The 15,227-nt window shown below is 38.2% G+C and overlaps 1 protein-coding gene across 1 annotated transcript; it reads left to right on the top strand.

Moving 5' to 3' along the window:
* The first annotated feature begins 3,326 nt into the window (after positions 1-3,326).
* Positions 3,327-14,957, top strand: LOC123766892 (uncharacterized). The gene is made up of 7 exons (XM_045756351.2): positions 3,327-3,483; positions 3,854-4,006; positions 4,247-4,388; positions 6,508-7,172; positions 10,554-10,717; positions 10,871-11,051; positions 13,838-14,957. The coding sequence occupies exons 1-7, from the start codon at positions 3,406-3,408 to the stop codon at positions 14,147-14,149; spliced, it is 1,695 nt and encodes a 564-aa protein (XP_045612307.2). The 5' UTR covers positions 3,327-3,405; the 3' UTR covers positions 14,150-14,957.
* The last annotated feature ends 270 nt before the right edge of the window (positions 14,958-15,227 follow it).

The raw sequence follows: 15,227 nt of genomic DNA on the forward strand, positions 1-15,227 counted from the left end.
CCTGTGTGATGGGGATTTTTTTAGCACCACGTAACTAGGTTTATGACGCACTGTATTCCCCTTCATATAGTCTAGGGTAGCGGCACAAATACAGATGTACCTAAATGTGTTAATAAAAAAAATGCATAGAATATGAGTAGAAAAAGAAACACAAACACGAGCATTTCCATTTTCGCAGAAGACGAATAAGTACAGACGACAACTGGGAGACAACGTGAAGACTTTGATAACCGTCAAAGATGGTCGGAGAAATGGTTGCAAGAAATCAACCCAAATATTTGCAAGGTTATCATGATAAGAACAGGGATGCGAGGGTAAACGAGAGACTAGACCTCTCCAGCCTTTACTCCCGCCATCCTTATTAAACAAATTAAGCCCACGCTAGGTGTGAACTAGTGTAATTACATTAGTTAAGGCACATAACTGTGTTGCAGATGCGTGGAAGCGGCGTGGTTGCTGGAGTGGTGGTGTTAATGGTGACTTTGGCAGTGGTAACCTCGCAGAATGTAGGTGGTGGCAACCAAGGGTGCCGCTACTTCTGCAGGACGCCCACCAACGCTCTCTACTGCTGCGAGGACGAGCGTTCCCCAATCAATCGGCCTACAGGTAAGTCTTTCCAAGTCTCCCTGGGCCATGGCGGCAATACCAACATCTGTGGTATTGGTCATCTTGACCAACAGGTCGGGTGTGGCCCTTGACCAGGTCGGGTGTGGCCCTTGACCAGGTCGGGTGTGGCCCTTGACCAGGTCGGGTGTAACCCTTGACCAGGTTGGACGTGACCTTGATCAGGTCGGGTGTGGCCCCAAGGTTTGATGTATCGTAAACAAAAATCGTCTCTTCTCCTCTACACCAACACCTGAAGGTAGAATAATCAAGGTACATTAGTTTGTAAAAAATAGAGAGCGTATTTTGATGATTAGGTGCCACATTATTACAAAGTAACTCACTTGCATAGCGTGCCCGCCTACCCCAGAACTTAACTAACCTGTGTCGTCCTCCACAGTGAAACCCTTGCTGTGCCCTGCAGTTGGGACAAGGTGCAACCCTTCCAGCTTCGCCATCCCCTGCAGCAACGACGGCGCCTGTCCCGGCAACAACAAATGCTGCTACGATGTGTGCAGGCGGAGACACATCTGCAGCCCTCCTTCCTTTACCTAACTTGTACTCCTCGTACTGGTAACATCGACGTACCCCTCTGACTTGCCAGTACGGTCATTCGTCTGCTATTCTACTGATGTGCAATGGACGTTTTTGTGAAGAAATCTATGAGTATCTATAGAGTTTGGACAATCTATGAGTATTTAGAGAGCTTGGACAATCTATGAGTATTTATAGAGCTTGTACAGTCTATTAGTATCTATGGAGCTTGTACAATCTATGAGTGTCTATAGAGCTTGAACTTAAGCACAGAACGGAAAATTGTACAGATAAATACTTGGTTCAAATATGCAAGTTTATAATCTCTTTCAAAATAAATATATATTTATTCATTTTAACCACGATTAACTATACTCTTTAAGCACGTTTCGAAACTATATGATGACAAAATTACAGTCTAGTGTATAAATTTTATAAATTAGAAATAAAAACTACGAAAATGGCAATTGTTTTTCTCCATATTTTGAAGCCTATCAATTAAATCTACAAAATAAATTACAAATCAATTATTATTTTTTTTTACAAAGTATGTTCATGTGTATTATGAAAATGTAAAATATAACCACACCTGTAGTACAATTTTAAGCATGTAAAGGATGAATAGCCATGAGTATTGTGAATAAATATTGAATGTTTTCAATAACTATATGTATACAGCATTTGCAAAAAATTATTTTAAAGAAAACAAATAGAAAATAAATGACTAATAATTCTACCGGCCAATTATTCATAAGACTTACATAATACTCACCCACTTGATACACTTTGGGGCCACGAAAGCCTGGTGGATAGCGCGCAGGACTCGTAATTCTGTGGCTCGGGTTCGATTCCCACACGAGGCAGAAACAAATGGGCAAAGTTTCTTTCACCCTGGATGTCCCTGTTACCTAGCAGTAAATAGGTACTCAGGAGTTAGTCAGCTGTCACGGGCTGCTTCCTGGGGGTGGAGGCCTGGTCGAGGACCGGGCCGCGGGGACACTAAAAAGCCCCGAAATCATCTCAAGATAACTAAAGATGACTTTCATAACTTTTTAAACCCTGAATATATATACCTATATCTTACCTGAAGAGGGTCTCGGGAGTTCTTCTACTCCCCGAGCTTGTGTTAACTTGGTCCAACAGGCTGTTGTTTGCAGCTGCCCGTAGCTGCAACATATCTACTACAGCTCAGTTGGTTCAGCACGCCTTGCAAGAACTTATCTAATTGGTTCTTGTATATATGACAAAATTAATTACAATTTTGCCTAATCTGAGTAATTCAATTAGGTCTTATTAGAGTGAAGATGATGCTGTTATCAAGGTTTTAAGTTTTTAAAGTTTAAGTCTAAAGTTTTAAAGGTATTAAAGATTAAAGTTTACAGCTTTAGGATCAAGGGGTAAAGCAAATAGGAATGGTTGCAGATGGTACCAGTTTCTGGAGGAACATGAAGATGTTCAACTGCTGGGCGAGCCCTCTCCTACTCATCTGAGGGGAGGGAGATTAGATTATGCTTGTTTGTTAAATACTGAGGGCATAGAGGGGAATTGTCTTACTGTGGATGAAGTGCTAAGTGATCATTTTGCATTACAAATACAGCTTAAACTAGATAAAAAGAATGCCTGCTTTCAGAGGAAAATGTTAGAGTTTAATGAGGGAGAATTAGGGGGTCTTGTTGGTCATATTAAGTCTTGGTATGATACTTATAAGCCAGTTTCGGCAGAAGCATTTTATGAAGATCTAATTAAGATGTGTAGAGTTAGCGCTGACGAGCGTCGTTCTTATGAAGCCCGGATTATGTCCATCACATCACTCAACTTCATTTAATAGCTGCATGACTGTTATGTAGAAGATTTTAACTGTTAATAGCATTATATTGTGGTTTTAATATTGACCAGTCATATATATATATACGAAACGTACAAATTTGGGTAAAAATATGGTAAAAATATGTATGTAGCATATAAAAAGTATAAAAATTTATGCCCGAAACGCTTTGCGTAATAGTGGCTTTAGGCATTGTATGTACTAGCTCTACCTATAAGTCTACCAATCCTTGTAAAAATTTATTGTATGTATGTACCTTACCTAAATAAAATTGTATTGTATTGTTGTATTGTATTGTGTGAAATATACGAGTGTGATCCGGTTTCTGCAGCAAGTGACTAGTATCCGGGTTGACGGGGTGCACTGAGCCCTGTGCTGTAGCCGCCCCGAACCCTACAACCACAACAACAACAGGCCGCCGCTGGCTGCCAGACGCTACGACGATGAATTCTTCCACACCTTCCTTAGACAGTGTTTATCAGATTGGTAATCTACTTTCTGGATCATGGGAACTTACCCAGGTATGATAAATATAACGAAACTTGCCATTCATGCTTCTATAGTTAGTTCTAAGTGACGGTGTAACGTTTTATTGTTGCGTTAGTTTTGGTGATAGAAAGACAGTATAATAATTACATATTCAGACCCTGATTCATTGCTTTGAAAAGATTAGTTTTATAATACAGTATGTATAGTGCAGTTTAAATATACAGCATGTAATTGTTTCCATGTTTCCTTTAATGAAACAGTGATATCAGATTGTTAATTACTGCTCAAGTTAACATCACTGAATAACTAACATATTGCTGTATTTTGTATTGAAAGTACTTTATGTACTCACATTTATGTGCTCACATTTTAATAGAGTTTTGCTATTAATTTTTCCCCTAGAAAATTTTTGAAAACCTCAGTTACCGAGAGGTATCAAGACTTCGGTGTGTGTGCCGGATTTGGGCAGATGTTGGATCCAAAATTCTGGAAAAGCGTCGGAAGATTCATTACTTGACTATACATCCACACAGCATACCCACAACAGAAGGCAAGGTGAGTTTATTAGAGGAAACTAGCGAAATAAAGCAAAAGATGTACTGTACATTACACATCACTATATTATCTAGTGATATAATTATGGTGCACATTTGCAGCTTGTACACTGTTATAATTATTACAGTAATTATTTATTTTAATTTGATGTATTAATTCCCTAAAAAACTATGAATTTTATGTAGAATTCTAATCAAGCTTGTGTATCCCAACCATTGTAACATTATTATATCTTCACAGGTGGCACTGGGAGAAGCATCACCAAGATGTCTGTTCGAGGGTTTCTTTGAACATATTGTAAGCAAGCCAAGATATTGCATTGCGTTTTGCAGTGAAGACTGGTTAAGCAAACCAGATGTGTTCAACATAAAGGAGAAAGATGGTAAGAAATTTATGGGGAATACTTTGTATGGACCTTCCATATATCACTTGAGACTTGTATCCTCGTTTTGACAATAGTGAGTCTTAACTCAAGCTACCACCAAGAGCAGTAGCTTACTGTAATACAAACAATGAATCATGACCCAAACTGTCTCTGCAAGTGAATATTACAAATATCAAGACCTTAATTGTCAATCTGCAAACCCCCTATTTGTAGACGAAAGGCTACACTGCCTGCCACCAGGTGACTCCACTGTCACCATAACAGGGCTGGAATAGCTGTCTATCCTCATAATTAGTCCTTTTGTCCACCCGTCACCTTGCTTTGCTCTGCAGTTAAGTTAAGGGTTTTCCTTAATATTATATTTTGTCTTAGAAAAAAATGTTCCATTGTTTGTTTTACTAGACTTTCATATGCCTTTGGCTATCACTATCTGATAAAACTTTATTTGATGATTTCCTTTCCTGCACTGCTTGACAAAGGCTGACTAACCCAGATATATCTTTTCTCAAGATTTTTGCATTTTGCCTTTATCATTTTGGTTTGGTTCCTTTTGAGTTACACCATGCTATACCACTGGCTTGGTTGTGTCAAGGGACTTGTTCCAAGTCTCTCTTTGTGCTTGGTTTGCATCCTCACACATTTAGGGAACTGTTTCACATTTTTTCCCTTGGGTGTTTGCATAGAGTACTTTCCATTAATTATGTTTGAGGGTGTTGTATAGTATCTGATTTTCTTTAATTAATGGGGAAGGGCAAGGGTAGTTATGGTCTAAATAAAAGTTTGCAAAGACAAATCACAATTACACCCTCAAGTGAAATATCTAGCTAGAAAGAGCCTCCTTAGAGACACCTGACAAACTAAGAGAAAGAACACTCGATTTAAGTGTTACATCCTTGGGGCAAAGTGCTTGCAGCTCCTAAGTATTCTGTCTATCATACAATTATCACACATCCAAACAATTTGATGTGGTACACTACTGATGTCCTTATTTCTATAGTTAACAAGAAGTTTACACACTAATACATAGTGATCTAAGGCATGGGCATGCGACATACTACATAATTTACACTCCTTTTCTTTTTCACTGACCTAAACACCTTATTGCCAGAAATATTTGTATCCTACTCTTAATCTCATATAAATTGAGTCCTTCCATGTAGTCTTTAGCATACTTGGTGGATTCTGATTCTGGTTGTGGGAACAACTAAGGCACTGCTCAGAAATGGGCAGTTCAGTTCTCTCAATTCTTTATTTTTTAATCTCATGTTTTTATCTCAATACATTGCTTCTGTATTTTACAATATTGATTTTTAATTCCCTGCTTTTCTGTGGGGAGCCTTGTCGGCTCCCTGAAGCTATCCAAACTTATGTGTTATATTAGTTTAGGATCATCAGTCACAGGAGTTCGTATGCCTACCAGGAACCATGAGCCAGAATCTGGTCCCCTCAGGCAGGTGCAGGGAGCAATGGCCTATGAGCACTTTACATTTATAGTACTGTATGTCATAATTACCATCAACCGAGGAAGGACCCAGAAAGGTAGGCAAATCAAACGCCATTTTCTGGGTGAGCCCGGAGGCACCCTGACACCCTCCCTCCGGTTGGCAGTTTTTCATCGTTCAAGACCTGGAGTGGTAAGCTGCCGGGTCCCCCCTATTCCCTTATAGGGGGTGGGGGGGGGGTAGCACTAACGAGTGGAAGTGCTAGTCGCATGAAGGGTTGCTTGTTTGGTGTCTTTCTAGGGGAGTTATTTTGATCTTTTAGGATGTAGATTGCACAGGTTAACCAGACACTGGTCTGTTTTGATTCAGCTACCTTTCTGGGCCCTTCTCCGGTCGATGGCAGTTATGACATACTTTAAATGTAAAGTGCTCATAGGCCACTGCTCCCTGCACCTTTCTGTGGGGACCAGGTTCTAGCTCATGGTTCCTGGTAGGCATAAGAACTCCTGTGACTGAAGACCCCAAACTAATATTGCATATATCAGTTCTGTTAGCTTAAGGGAGCCTCCGGGGCTCTACCAGAAAACGGTGTTTCATTACATTCAACGCTGGTTTCTTATATAGAGTATACAGTATTCATTAAATGTGTTTTTATTATTTTATTTCTTTCACAGAAAATTTGACACTACTACAGTATATAAGCGGATCCCTTCCATCTTCTTGTGAACTTGGACTTGTCTCGGCCACAGGCGTAATTGGAACTGTTGAAAACAACTACCAAGGACACTGGCTTGAATCAGCCAGCAGTATGAATCAAGAAATCCTATCTTACCTCTATGGCAAAGAAAAAGAGAAACGTAAGCCTAATAAATGGAGTAAAAGGCATGATAATACAGAAAAAATGGAATGCCAGAAGAAAGAAGAAATATCGCCAAACGTGCCATCACCAAACACCTCATCACAAAACATTTCATCACAAAACATTTCATCAACAAGCACTTCATCACAAAACATACCAACAAACACCTCATCACAAAACATATTGTCAAACTCATCATTACCTACCATATCATCCCCAAACATGTCGCCAGAAAACACATCTCAGAATGAAGGAGTTTCACTGGGTAGCTCTTGCAGTTCATCGTCAGATGCTACAAATACTGTTGTGACCACCGGTGAACCTGTCAAGCGTTCTAGTGTAGGCTACAGCATCGAGGTTGAGCAGAATAGTACCTCCCTGCGGCAAGCAGATGCAGTGTCTGTGCTGCTTATACCACACCATCCTGGAGTTCAACTCAAGTTCTTCAGAATTTGTGATGAGAAATTTTTCAAAGATTTTGTAAGTATTTTCTGTATTGTACAGTATGTAATATTTGTCTGATATAAATGCATTGGTATAAAAAATAATGACGTACATAGAAAAGGAAAAGAAACGTAAGTTCCCTTAGCCATTGCCTAGGTTCACCCAGAGCATGACCTCCCTCAAGCACTCTTGAAGATGTTTCCAATAGCAGCAAAGAACTTTACAATTTGTCTTATCACCTTGCTGGAAAGAGGAAACAGGAGAGAGAAAGTTCAATCCATTTCCAAAAACAACAGTATGGAAAATATGAGTCTACACACACACCTCTTTAAGGATGATTATAATTGGAAACACAGGACATGTCAGATATATATATCTGTCACCTACCAGATGGATAACTACTCATTGCAAACACTAATAGATGGCAGCAGCATCCCTAGAGTAATGTCAGAGGGGTAGGCCATACTCATTTGTTACCTGGCAGTCCACCCAATCTGCAGGTAAGTACAGTGGAGCCTCGAGTGACGAGTGCCTCAATCTACGAGCATTTTGAATAACGAGCTCACCACGTGGTGAAAATTTGTCTCGATTGACGAGCTTACGCTTGATTAACGAGAAAAGCACATGGTGCTTTCTAGCATTCCCACTGGTTCTCAAATTCTCGGACACCTCTGACGATGCAAATAACTTTTTTTGTTGTTTTAAAGATGCTAATGATGCTGGGATGTAAAGGGGTGACTGCAGTAATGTTGCAAAGCATTGATTTTTGTGTTTTAGACAAAATTAGAAAAAATAAACAAAATTTAAAAAAAAAGAACAAATGTCAAAAAGGTTCGTTCAGCGAATGTCAAGTAGGCTGCTACATTTTCTAAAAAAAATGAAAAATAACAAAAAAAGTTGAAAGAATTTGAAAAAGAGAAAATGTCATAAAGGTTTGTTCAGTGATTGTCAGGTAGGCAGCTCCATTTTGTTCAAAAAAAATAAAGAAAAACAAAAAATAAAAAAAAAATGAACAAATTTGAAAAAAGGAAAAAGTCATAAAGGTTCGTTCAGTGTGTGCCAGGTAGGCTGCTCCATTATTAATAAAAAATGAAAAATACAAACCAAATTGAATAAATATGAAAAATTGAAAAAATGTCATAATGGAGACAATGAGTCACAATAATGTGGCTGAAGTATGTTGACCAGACCACACACTAGAAGGTGAAGGGACGACGACGTTTCGGTCCGTCCTGGACCATTCTCAAGTCGATTCAATCGACTTGAGAATGGTCCAGGACGGACCGAAACGTCATCGTCCCTTCACCTTCTAGTGTCTAGTCTGGTCAACAAAGTCATAATGGAGCAGCCTACCTGACAAACACTGAACGAACCTTTATGACACTTTTCCTTTTTTTCAATTTTGTTAATTTTTGTTTATTTTTTGTTTTTTTGTTTTTTTTATACAAAATGGAGCTGCCTACCTGACAATTACTAAACGAACCTTTATGACTCTATTTTTCAAATTCTTTTTTTTTTTTTTTATACAAAATGGAGCTGCCTACCTGACAATTACTAAACAAACCTTTATGACTATTTTTCAAATTTTTTTTTTTTTTTTATACAAAATGGAGCTGCCTACCTGACAATTACTAAACAAACCTTTATGACTCTATTTTTCAAATTCTTATATTTTTTTTATACAAAATGGAGCAGCCTACCTGACATTGAACAAACCTTTTTCTATAAAAAAGTGAAAAACTAAAAAAATTGAACAAATTTGAAAAAAAGAAAAAATGTCATAAAGGTTTGTTCATTGTATGTCAGGTAGGCTGCTCCATTTTCTTAAAAAAATTAAAAATAAAAAACAAAAATTTAACAAATTTGAAAAAAGAAAAATGTCATAAAGGTTTGTTCAGTGTTTGTCAGGTAGGCTGCTCCATTATTTACAAAATCGAATATCATATTGATATTTTTCAGCGGTAAAACGGATTAATTTTATTTCCATTATTTTAAATGGGGAAATTTGTTTCGAAAGACGAGCGTTTCACATGACGAGCCCGGTGCCGGAACTGATTAAATTCGTTAATCGAGGTTCCACTGTAGATGGGTCTCTTATTTGGGTTCCCTGTACCCCTGTTGGCTTTCTCAGGGATGTACCCAGGTTTTACAGGGAGCTCCCCCTATTTTTTCTGGGTACATGCCATGGGGTTTCTCCCTGGCTCTGGAGATTCATACCAGGTTTCCCCAAGTGTGTGCTTATCTTGTCTGGGCTTCTCCTTAATGTAAGTTCTCCAGACCTTCCCTTTTCCCAGTTCTGAAGGGTAAAGATGTATAGAATCCACCCTGTCTTCCTGGTGAATTCTATACATCTCGATTTGTCTCTAGAGCCTGATGCTTAACCAAAGCTACAGCTTCAGTGAATGAATGATTTATGGTACGAACATATTTCACCATTGCAAAGATCATTAACTGTACTAGAATATGTAACAATTTTCTGGAATTTTACTTTTAACAAGTATTGTTGTTGAAATTCCACTGCATGTAGATTTGCTCCACTGAAAGTCTTCTCATAATTTTAATTGCAAATATCGTATGACCAGAGTAAAAGTCCTATATTATATCTATATTTCCTTTGAGCCAAAGTTGTTTGACTAAGACTAATTTACAGTATAAAAAATGTATTTGAATTTTCCCACTTTGGTGACTATTTTTTGGGTTCCTATTATTGGTTCCCAGTTGGATTATTATATCCAAGCATGTAGACCTCATCTTCAGGAAGACATAGTTGCTTTGAAGAAAGTTCCACACAAGACAACAAAATCATTCCAGAATTAAGTTGACTCTCATACCAGGAACTGTTGAGGGCCACAGGGCTAACATCACTGCAAACCAGACATGACAGGATGTTAATCCAAACAACTTCTTCAAAAGGTCAAATGTAAAACAAACAAGGAGCAATGGTTTTAAGCTCAAAAAGCCACAATGTAGAACTATAAACAGCAGATGCTTTTTCACTCATAAGGCTTTGGAACCCTTGGAACTGCCTATCCAATAAAGTTGGATAGGCAGAAATTAATTTTTGCTGGCTTGACAGTTTCGTATGTAGTCTTCATTTGCAATAATAAATGTGTGTAGAAAGTGCGAAGATTATTTCATCAAATATGTATGAATGAACAGTGCTGAATGAACATATGAGAAAGTATGCGAAAAAGAGCATACAAATATGAAAATATTTGAAAATATGAAAATATGAAATATGAAAAATATGAAAATACTCGTTAACATGTTAGCAGTAATGTTCTTCACTGGTAGTACATTGCAGTGTACAGTACCACCAGTGAAGTGCATTGTCATCAATGTGTTAAAGAAGATAGGGTAAAAAGCTTAATTTCCAGGGACCATTCCTGGAGACTTCAATCATTTTTATTTTTTTAGCGTAAAGATGAGGATGCGTGTTGTGAAAACCTCACCATCACTGCTGATGAGCTCAACCACTTGACATCTATGTCACATGATGACCAACTCAAAGCTCTACTGATATTTGATGCCGGTCTTGAGGAAGGATTCACTGAAGCCATTATTCAGTCAGCTTTGCTCAGGTAAGTTTTCTTTTTCTAAAAGATTGATTTGTTATTTTTGATGAGCTACAAACTGATTAGGCTGGAGAAAGACATCACCTTTAAGATTATTTTATTTTTTAATTTAATAATGTATTGCAGTGATTCAATGCATTAACGTTTTGTTATTTTCAGGCAAAACCATAAACTGGCTCTTGGAGGTGGTGTTGCTGATAGTGTATATACTGGGAAGAATGCTTCATTCAGTCAGAGTAGTTTTGGTATAGCCGTATGTGGACCAAATGTTATGGCAGCTTCAGTCGTTATCCCAAAATATATTAATAATCCTAAAGGTTTAGTTGAATTTATGAAAGAGGTGAGTTGATTTCCGCTATTCATTGTTATATTACATTTTTTGTTAATATGTATATCTACAAAAGTAGGTATATTTCATGAGCTTAAGTACAAATAAATTATTATTTAAGAGCTGTAAGCTACTTAAACAACTCCAGATGGAAAAATTACCAACTTTTACCCCTAAAATTCTGACATAAAATTACAACAGGGCTTGAATAAAATGTCTTTTATTTAATGGCTAGCATTTTGATTTGTACAGTATTATCATGAGATCTTAATAATAATAAAAAGATGGAGACAAAGATGTAGAATGCAATAATAAAATGGGTCATTGGTTCAATAAATATAATTTCTAATCTAACACATACGTGAGGCAAGAAAAATAATATATAATTAATGATTACTTGCCTTGTTTTTCTCAGGATTACTAATTTCCTTCAAGCAGTATCTAGTTTTAATGTGCTTATGCTTTCTAGTGAATTTCTTCTCAGTTTTGGGTTGATCTCCGGTTCCTAAGCTATACTTGCCTCGTAGCGAGAGCCAGATTCTGGTCTTGGTTCCCCAGAAGGCTTGGGGTGGCCTTAGAGGCTCAAGGTGATTTCCTAAGACTTGGCACCCCAATGCTATGGCTTGGGAAGCAACCGAGTGGTCTATCAGAATAGGACATTTGCTTTGGAGTGTTCACTGGAGTGAACACTCCAAAGCAAATGTTCAACTCCAAACTCCAGTGAACACTTTGTTCACTGGAGTGAACATGCGACGCTCGTTGTCTTTATTCATACTTTTATGTACAAGAAATGCTCTTTCTCATGTGTTAGTGCAAGGTGATTGTTTGGACACTGAAGGATTTGATTCTTTTTTTACTTTGACTAATGTTGTGTAGGAACTACGTGCAGTGGCAGCATTAGTCAAGCTGGAGGAGGAAAGAAATATAAGGCTAACATGTTGATGAAAAAAGAGAAGTGGTGATGATATTAATGAGTTGTCATAAGGAGTATGGTATTGGTACTTGCACTGTTTCTCATAAATGAAAGAAAAAAGTTCAGATTTAAAGTTTTCTGCTGAGAGTATTCTGCACAGTGTATGCAAAATCATTCAGTAGTGCAAGGATATTGAGAAATAAATGTATTGTTTATGTTAAGGAAAAGGCAATACAGGTGATGAAAATTATTATTCATTATTGAAAATGGGCAGAATTGAGAAAAAGCCACAAGATGCACAGTGAGGGGTCGGGTATAAATTGGCTGATTTGATTGAGAGTGCAGTGTACTAAATAGGACAAACAACAAAATGGAGCAGTGTTACTATGTATGTTAAGAACAGTTACAAAATATTATCGTACAGTATTGAATTGCATTCATAAATAAAATTGGTATGTATTATACTGTACATTTCCGGGGTAAGCCCGCCCTTCTGCCTCCCTGGAAATTCCTTACAGGTACGGTGTGGCATGTGGATATTCCCTCTGAACCCGTTGCATTGTGTGAATTTCAGGATTGTTTGTTGCCTATGCCATGGGGTGACGATTATTCATATAATATTAATATACACGTGGAAGATACTGAAGGGCCAAGTACCAAATCTACACAGTAAAATAACAATGTACTGGAGTGAACGATATGGAAGAATCGGTGAAGAGCAGGGGTGCCATAGGCACAATCAGAGAACACTATAAACATCAGAGGTCCACAGTTGTTCAACACCCTCCCAGCGAGCGTAAGAAATATTGCCGGAACAACTGTGGACATCTTCAAGAGGAAATTAGATTGTTTCCTCCAAGGAGTGCTGGACCAACCGGGCTGTGGGCTGCTCCAAGCAACAGCCTGGTGAACCAAACTCTCACAAGTCAAGCCTGGCCTCGGGCCGGGCTTGGGGAGTAGAACTTCCAGAACCCCATCAACCAGGTATCATTCATTCTGCCTCCTCAATGCCACCTGTTGGGTCGGAGACACCTATATGTACCAGAGGTATATGGGGTTTGTGCTTCCCATGTGGCTCTCCTATCTGACCCTCCTAACAAAGTTCATGCATATCAGGTGGGTACAGTTTTACAGGTTCGCTTTGCCAAACTTCAGTGTTCTAGGTTGTGTGCCTGGTTGGATGCCCCAGAGCTGGCCCACCTCTCTTGTTAGGAGAGATTTTTTGTAATTTGTTTATGTTGTTGGAGTTCATTCAGCGGCTTGTGAGGCTTATTATCTCCTTGAAGTTATCGGCCCCGCAGCCCAGTCCTCGACCAGGCCTTCTTTTTTTTATTACACATCCCCAGGAAGCACCCCGTAGCAGTTAATTCCCAGGTACCTATTTACTGTTAGGTGAACAGGTGCATCAAGGTGAAAGAAACTCTGCCCATTTGTTTCCTCCTCCACCGGGGATCGAACCCAGAACCTTAGGACTATGAATCCAAAGCACTGTCCACTCAGCTGTCAGGCTTCAGTTTCTTTTCAACCTAGCAGTGCAGTGGTCTGTATTGATTCCCTGACTTTTTGAGTGCCTTTCCCAGTGAGGTCGTTGAGTGTCCTGCTTCCTGCACCTCTTGTGAAGGGGGCCAGGTTCTGGCTCTGGTTCCCAGTAGGCCGAACTGAACTCCATGGCTGATACAGTCCAGTAATCAAGGGGCCACCTCAACAAGAGGCTTCCCCAGAAAACCAGTGTCGAGTACAATATAATGAAACTCCAATTTCTGGGCCTGCCCTGCTGGCTCCCTAATTCAGGGAGTTAACAGGGGTTTGTCCAGAAATTGCCATTCCATTACATTCAAATCTGGTTTTTCCTTTGATCTGTAAATATACTGTATTTCTGTTTCAGTTAAAATCATGTGGACTTCCTGAAGACCAGAGTGTAGCTTTTATGTTTTCCTGCTGTGGTCGTGGCTACTCTTGGTATCGTCGTCGAGGCAATCCCTGGTTTGATTACCACAATGTGGAAACTAAGGCCTTCAGGCAGTTCTTCCCCAACACACCCATCTTCGGCTTCTTCGGGGGAGGCGAGATAGGCCTGAACCATTTTCCCAAGTTTTGTGAGCGAGAGAAAGAAGATGAAGGAGTTCCACATAAGAAAAGAAAAAAGAAAATGTTTCACCAGTTTTCAACTATCATTGTACTTATATCCTTTTTGTGATGTAAGTATTATGTTGTTTACTCATGCCTACTACTACTAATCATCATTGTATATCATCATACAGCCGTAGGTGAAATTAAAATACATTAATATATCATTTTATTAACATGTAATGTTTTAGTCACTATTTTTAGTTATAATGAAGTACTGTAATTGCTTGGGTTTATGACTGCATTTAACTTAGGTCTACAAGAAATGTTTTTCTTCTGTGTGATAGTACTGAATATTGCAATTTCATACTGAAATGCTACAAAATACTGTACTTATGGTATGTATTGTTGTCGCATCTATGAACAGAATTCTTTCTTTTGTAGGTTGTACAGTAAAAGATATATAAATCCAGTGAAGATGTATACTGTACTGCAATTAGATAAACATTTAATAACACTAATTGTGAAACTTTTCTGCTAGACATCATATATACAGTATTGATAGATCAGAATTATTTTTCCTTAATGAAAATGTGAGTGACACAAATGTTAATTTGTGTTATTTACAATTTCTCGGTATTATACTTGATTATAATTGTTCAGGGTTATTAAAATCCCAAGTTAGTTTTTAATTAAACATGTAGAAGCTTTATTACAAGCTTGTCATAAAATATCCAGCTAGATATCAGATGCAAAACCCAGCCAGCTGTACATTCTTATTGTGCTTGATGTAAACGGTTTGACTTGCAAAAGCCTGTCTGGCCCTTGCTGGAGGCCTAGTCTATCAAATTCCTGCGAGTGTGAATGTTTGTGTGTATTTGTACTCCTATGTACTAAATGTATTTTCAAAATAATGGTTTAATAAATGATTATTTAATTATTGTTTTACAATGTATTTGCCTATATAGAGTTGAAATCAGAGAAAACTGCAAAGAACAACAAAAATGCCTGATGTAACCAAGAACACCTTTACTCAGTCTTGTCTGGCTTAGTCACTTCTCTTATTTTTTGTTACTCTAAAAAAAAAAAAAAAATCATCTGCTTCTTGTATCAAGATTTCTTACATTACCATTCATAAAAAATGCTAAAGGTTATGCTGTTTTGTAAAAGGAAATTGCAGTTTGGATCAGTTGCGTTACCTGTAGATA

Source organism: Procambarus clarkii, chromosome 60 (assembly GCF_040958095.1).
Source record: "Procambarus clarkii isolate CNS0578487 chromosome 60, FALCON_Pclarkii_2.0, whole genome shotgun sequence".
Taxonomy (NCBI): domain Eukaryota; kingdom Metazoa; phylum Arthropoda; class Malacostraca; order Decapoda; family Cambaridae; genus Procambarus; species Procambarus clarkii.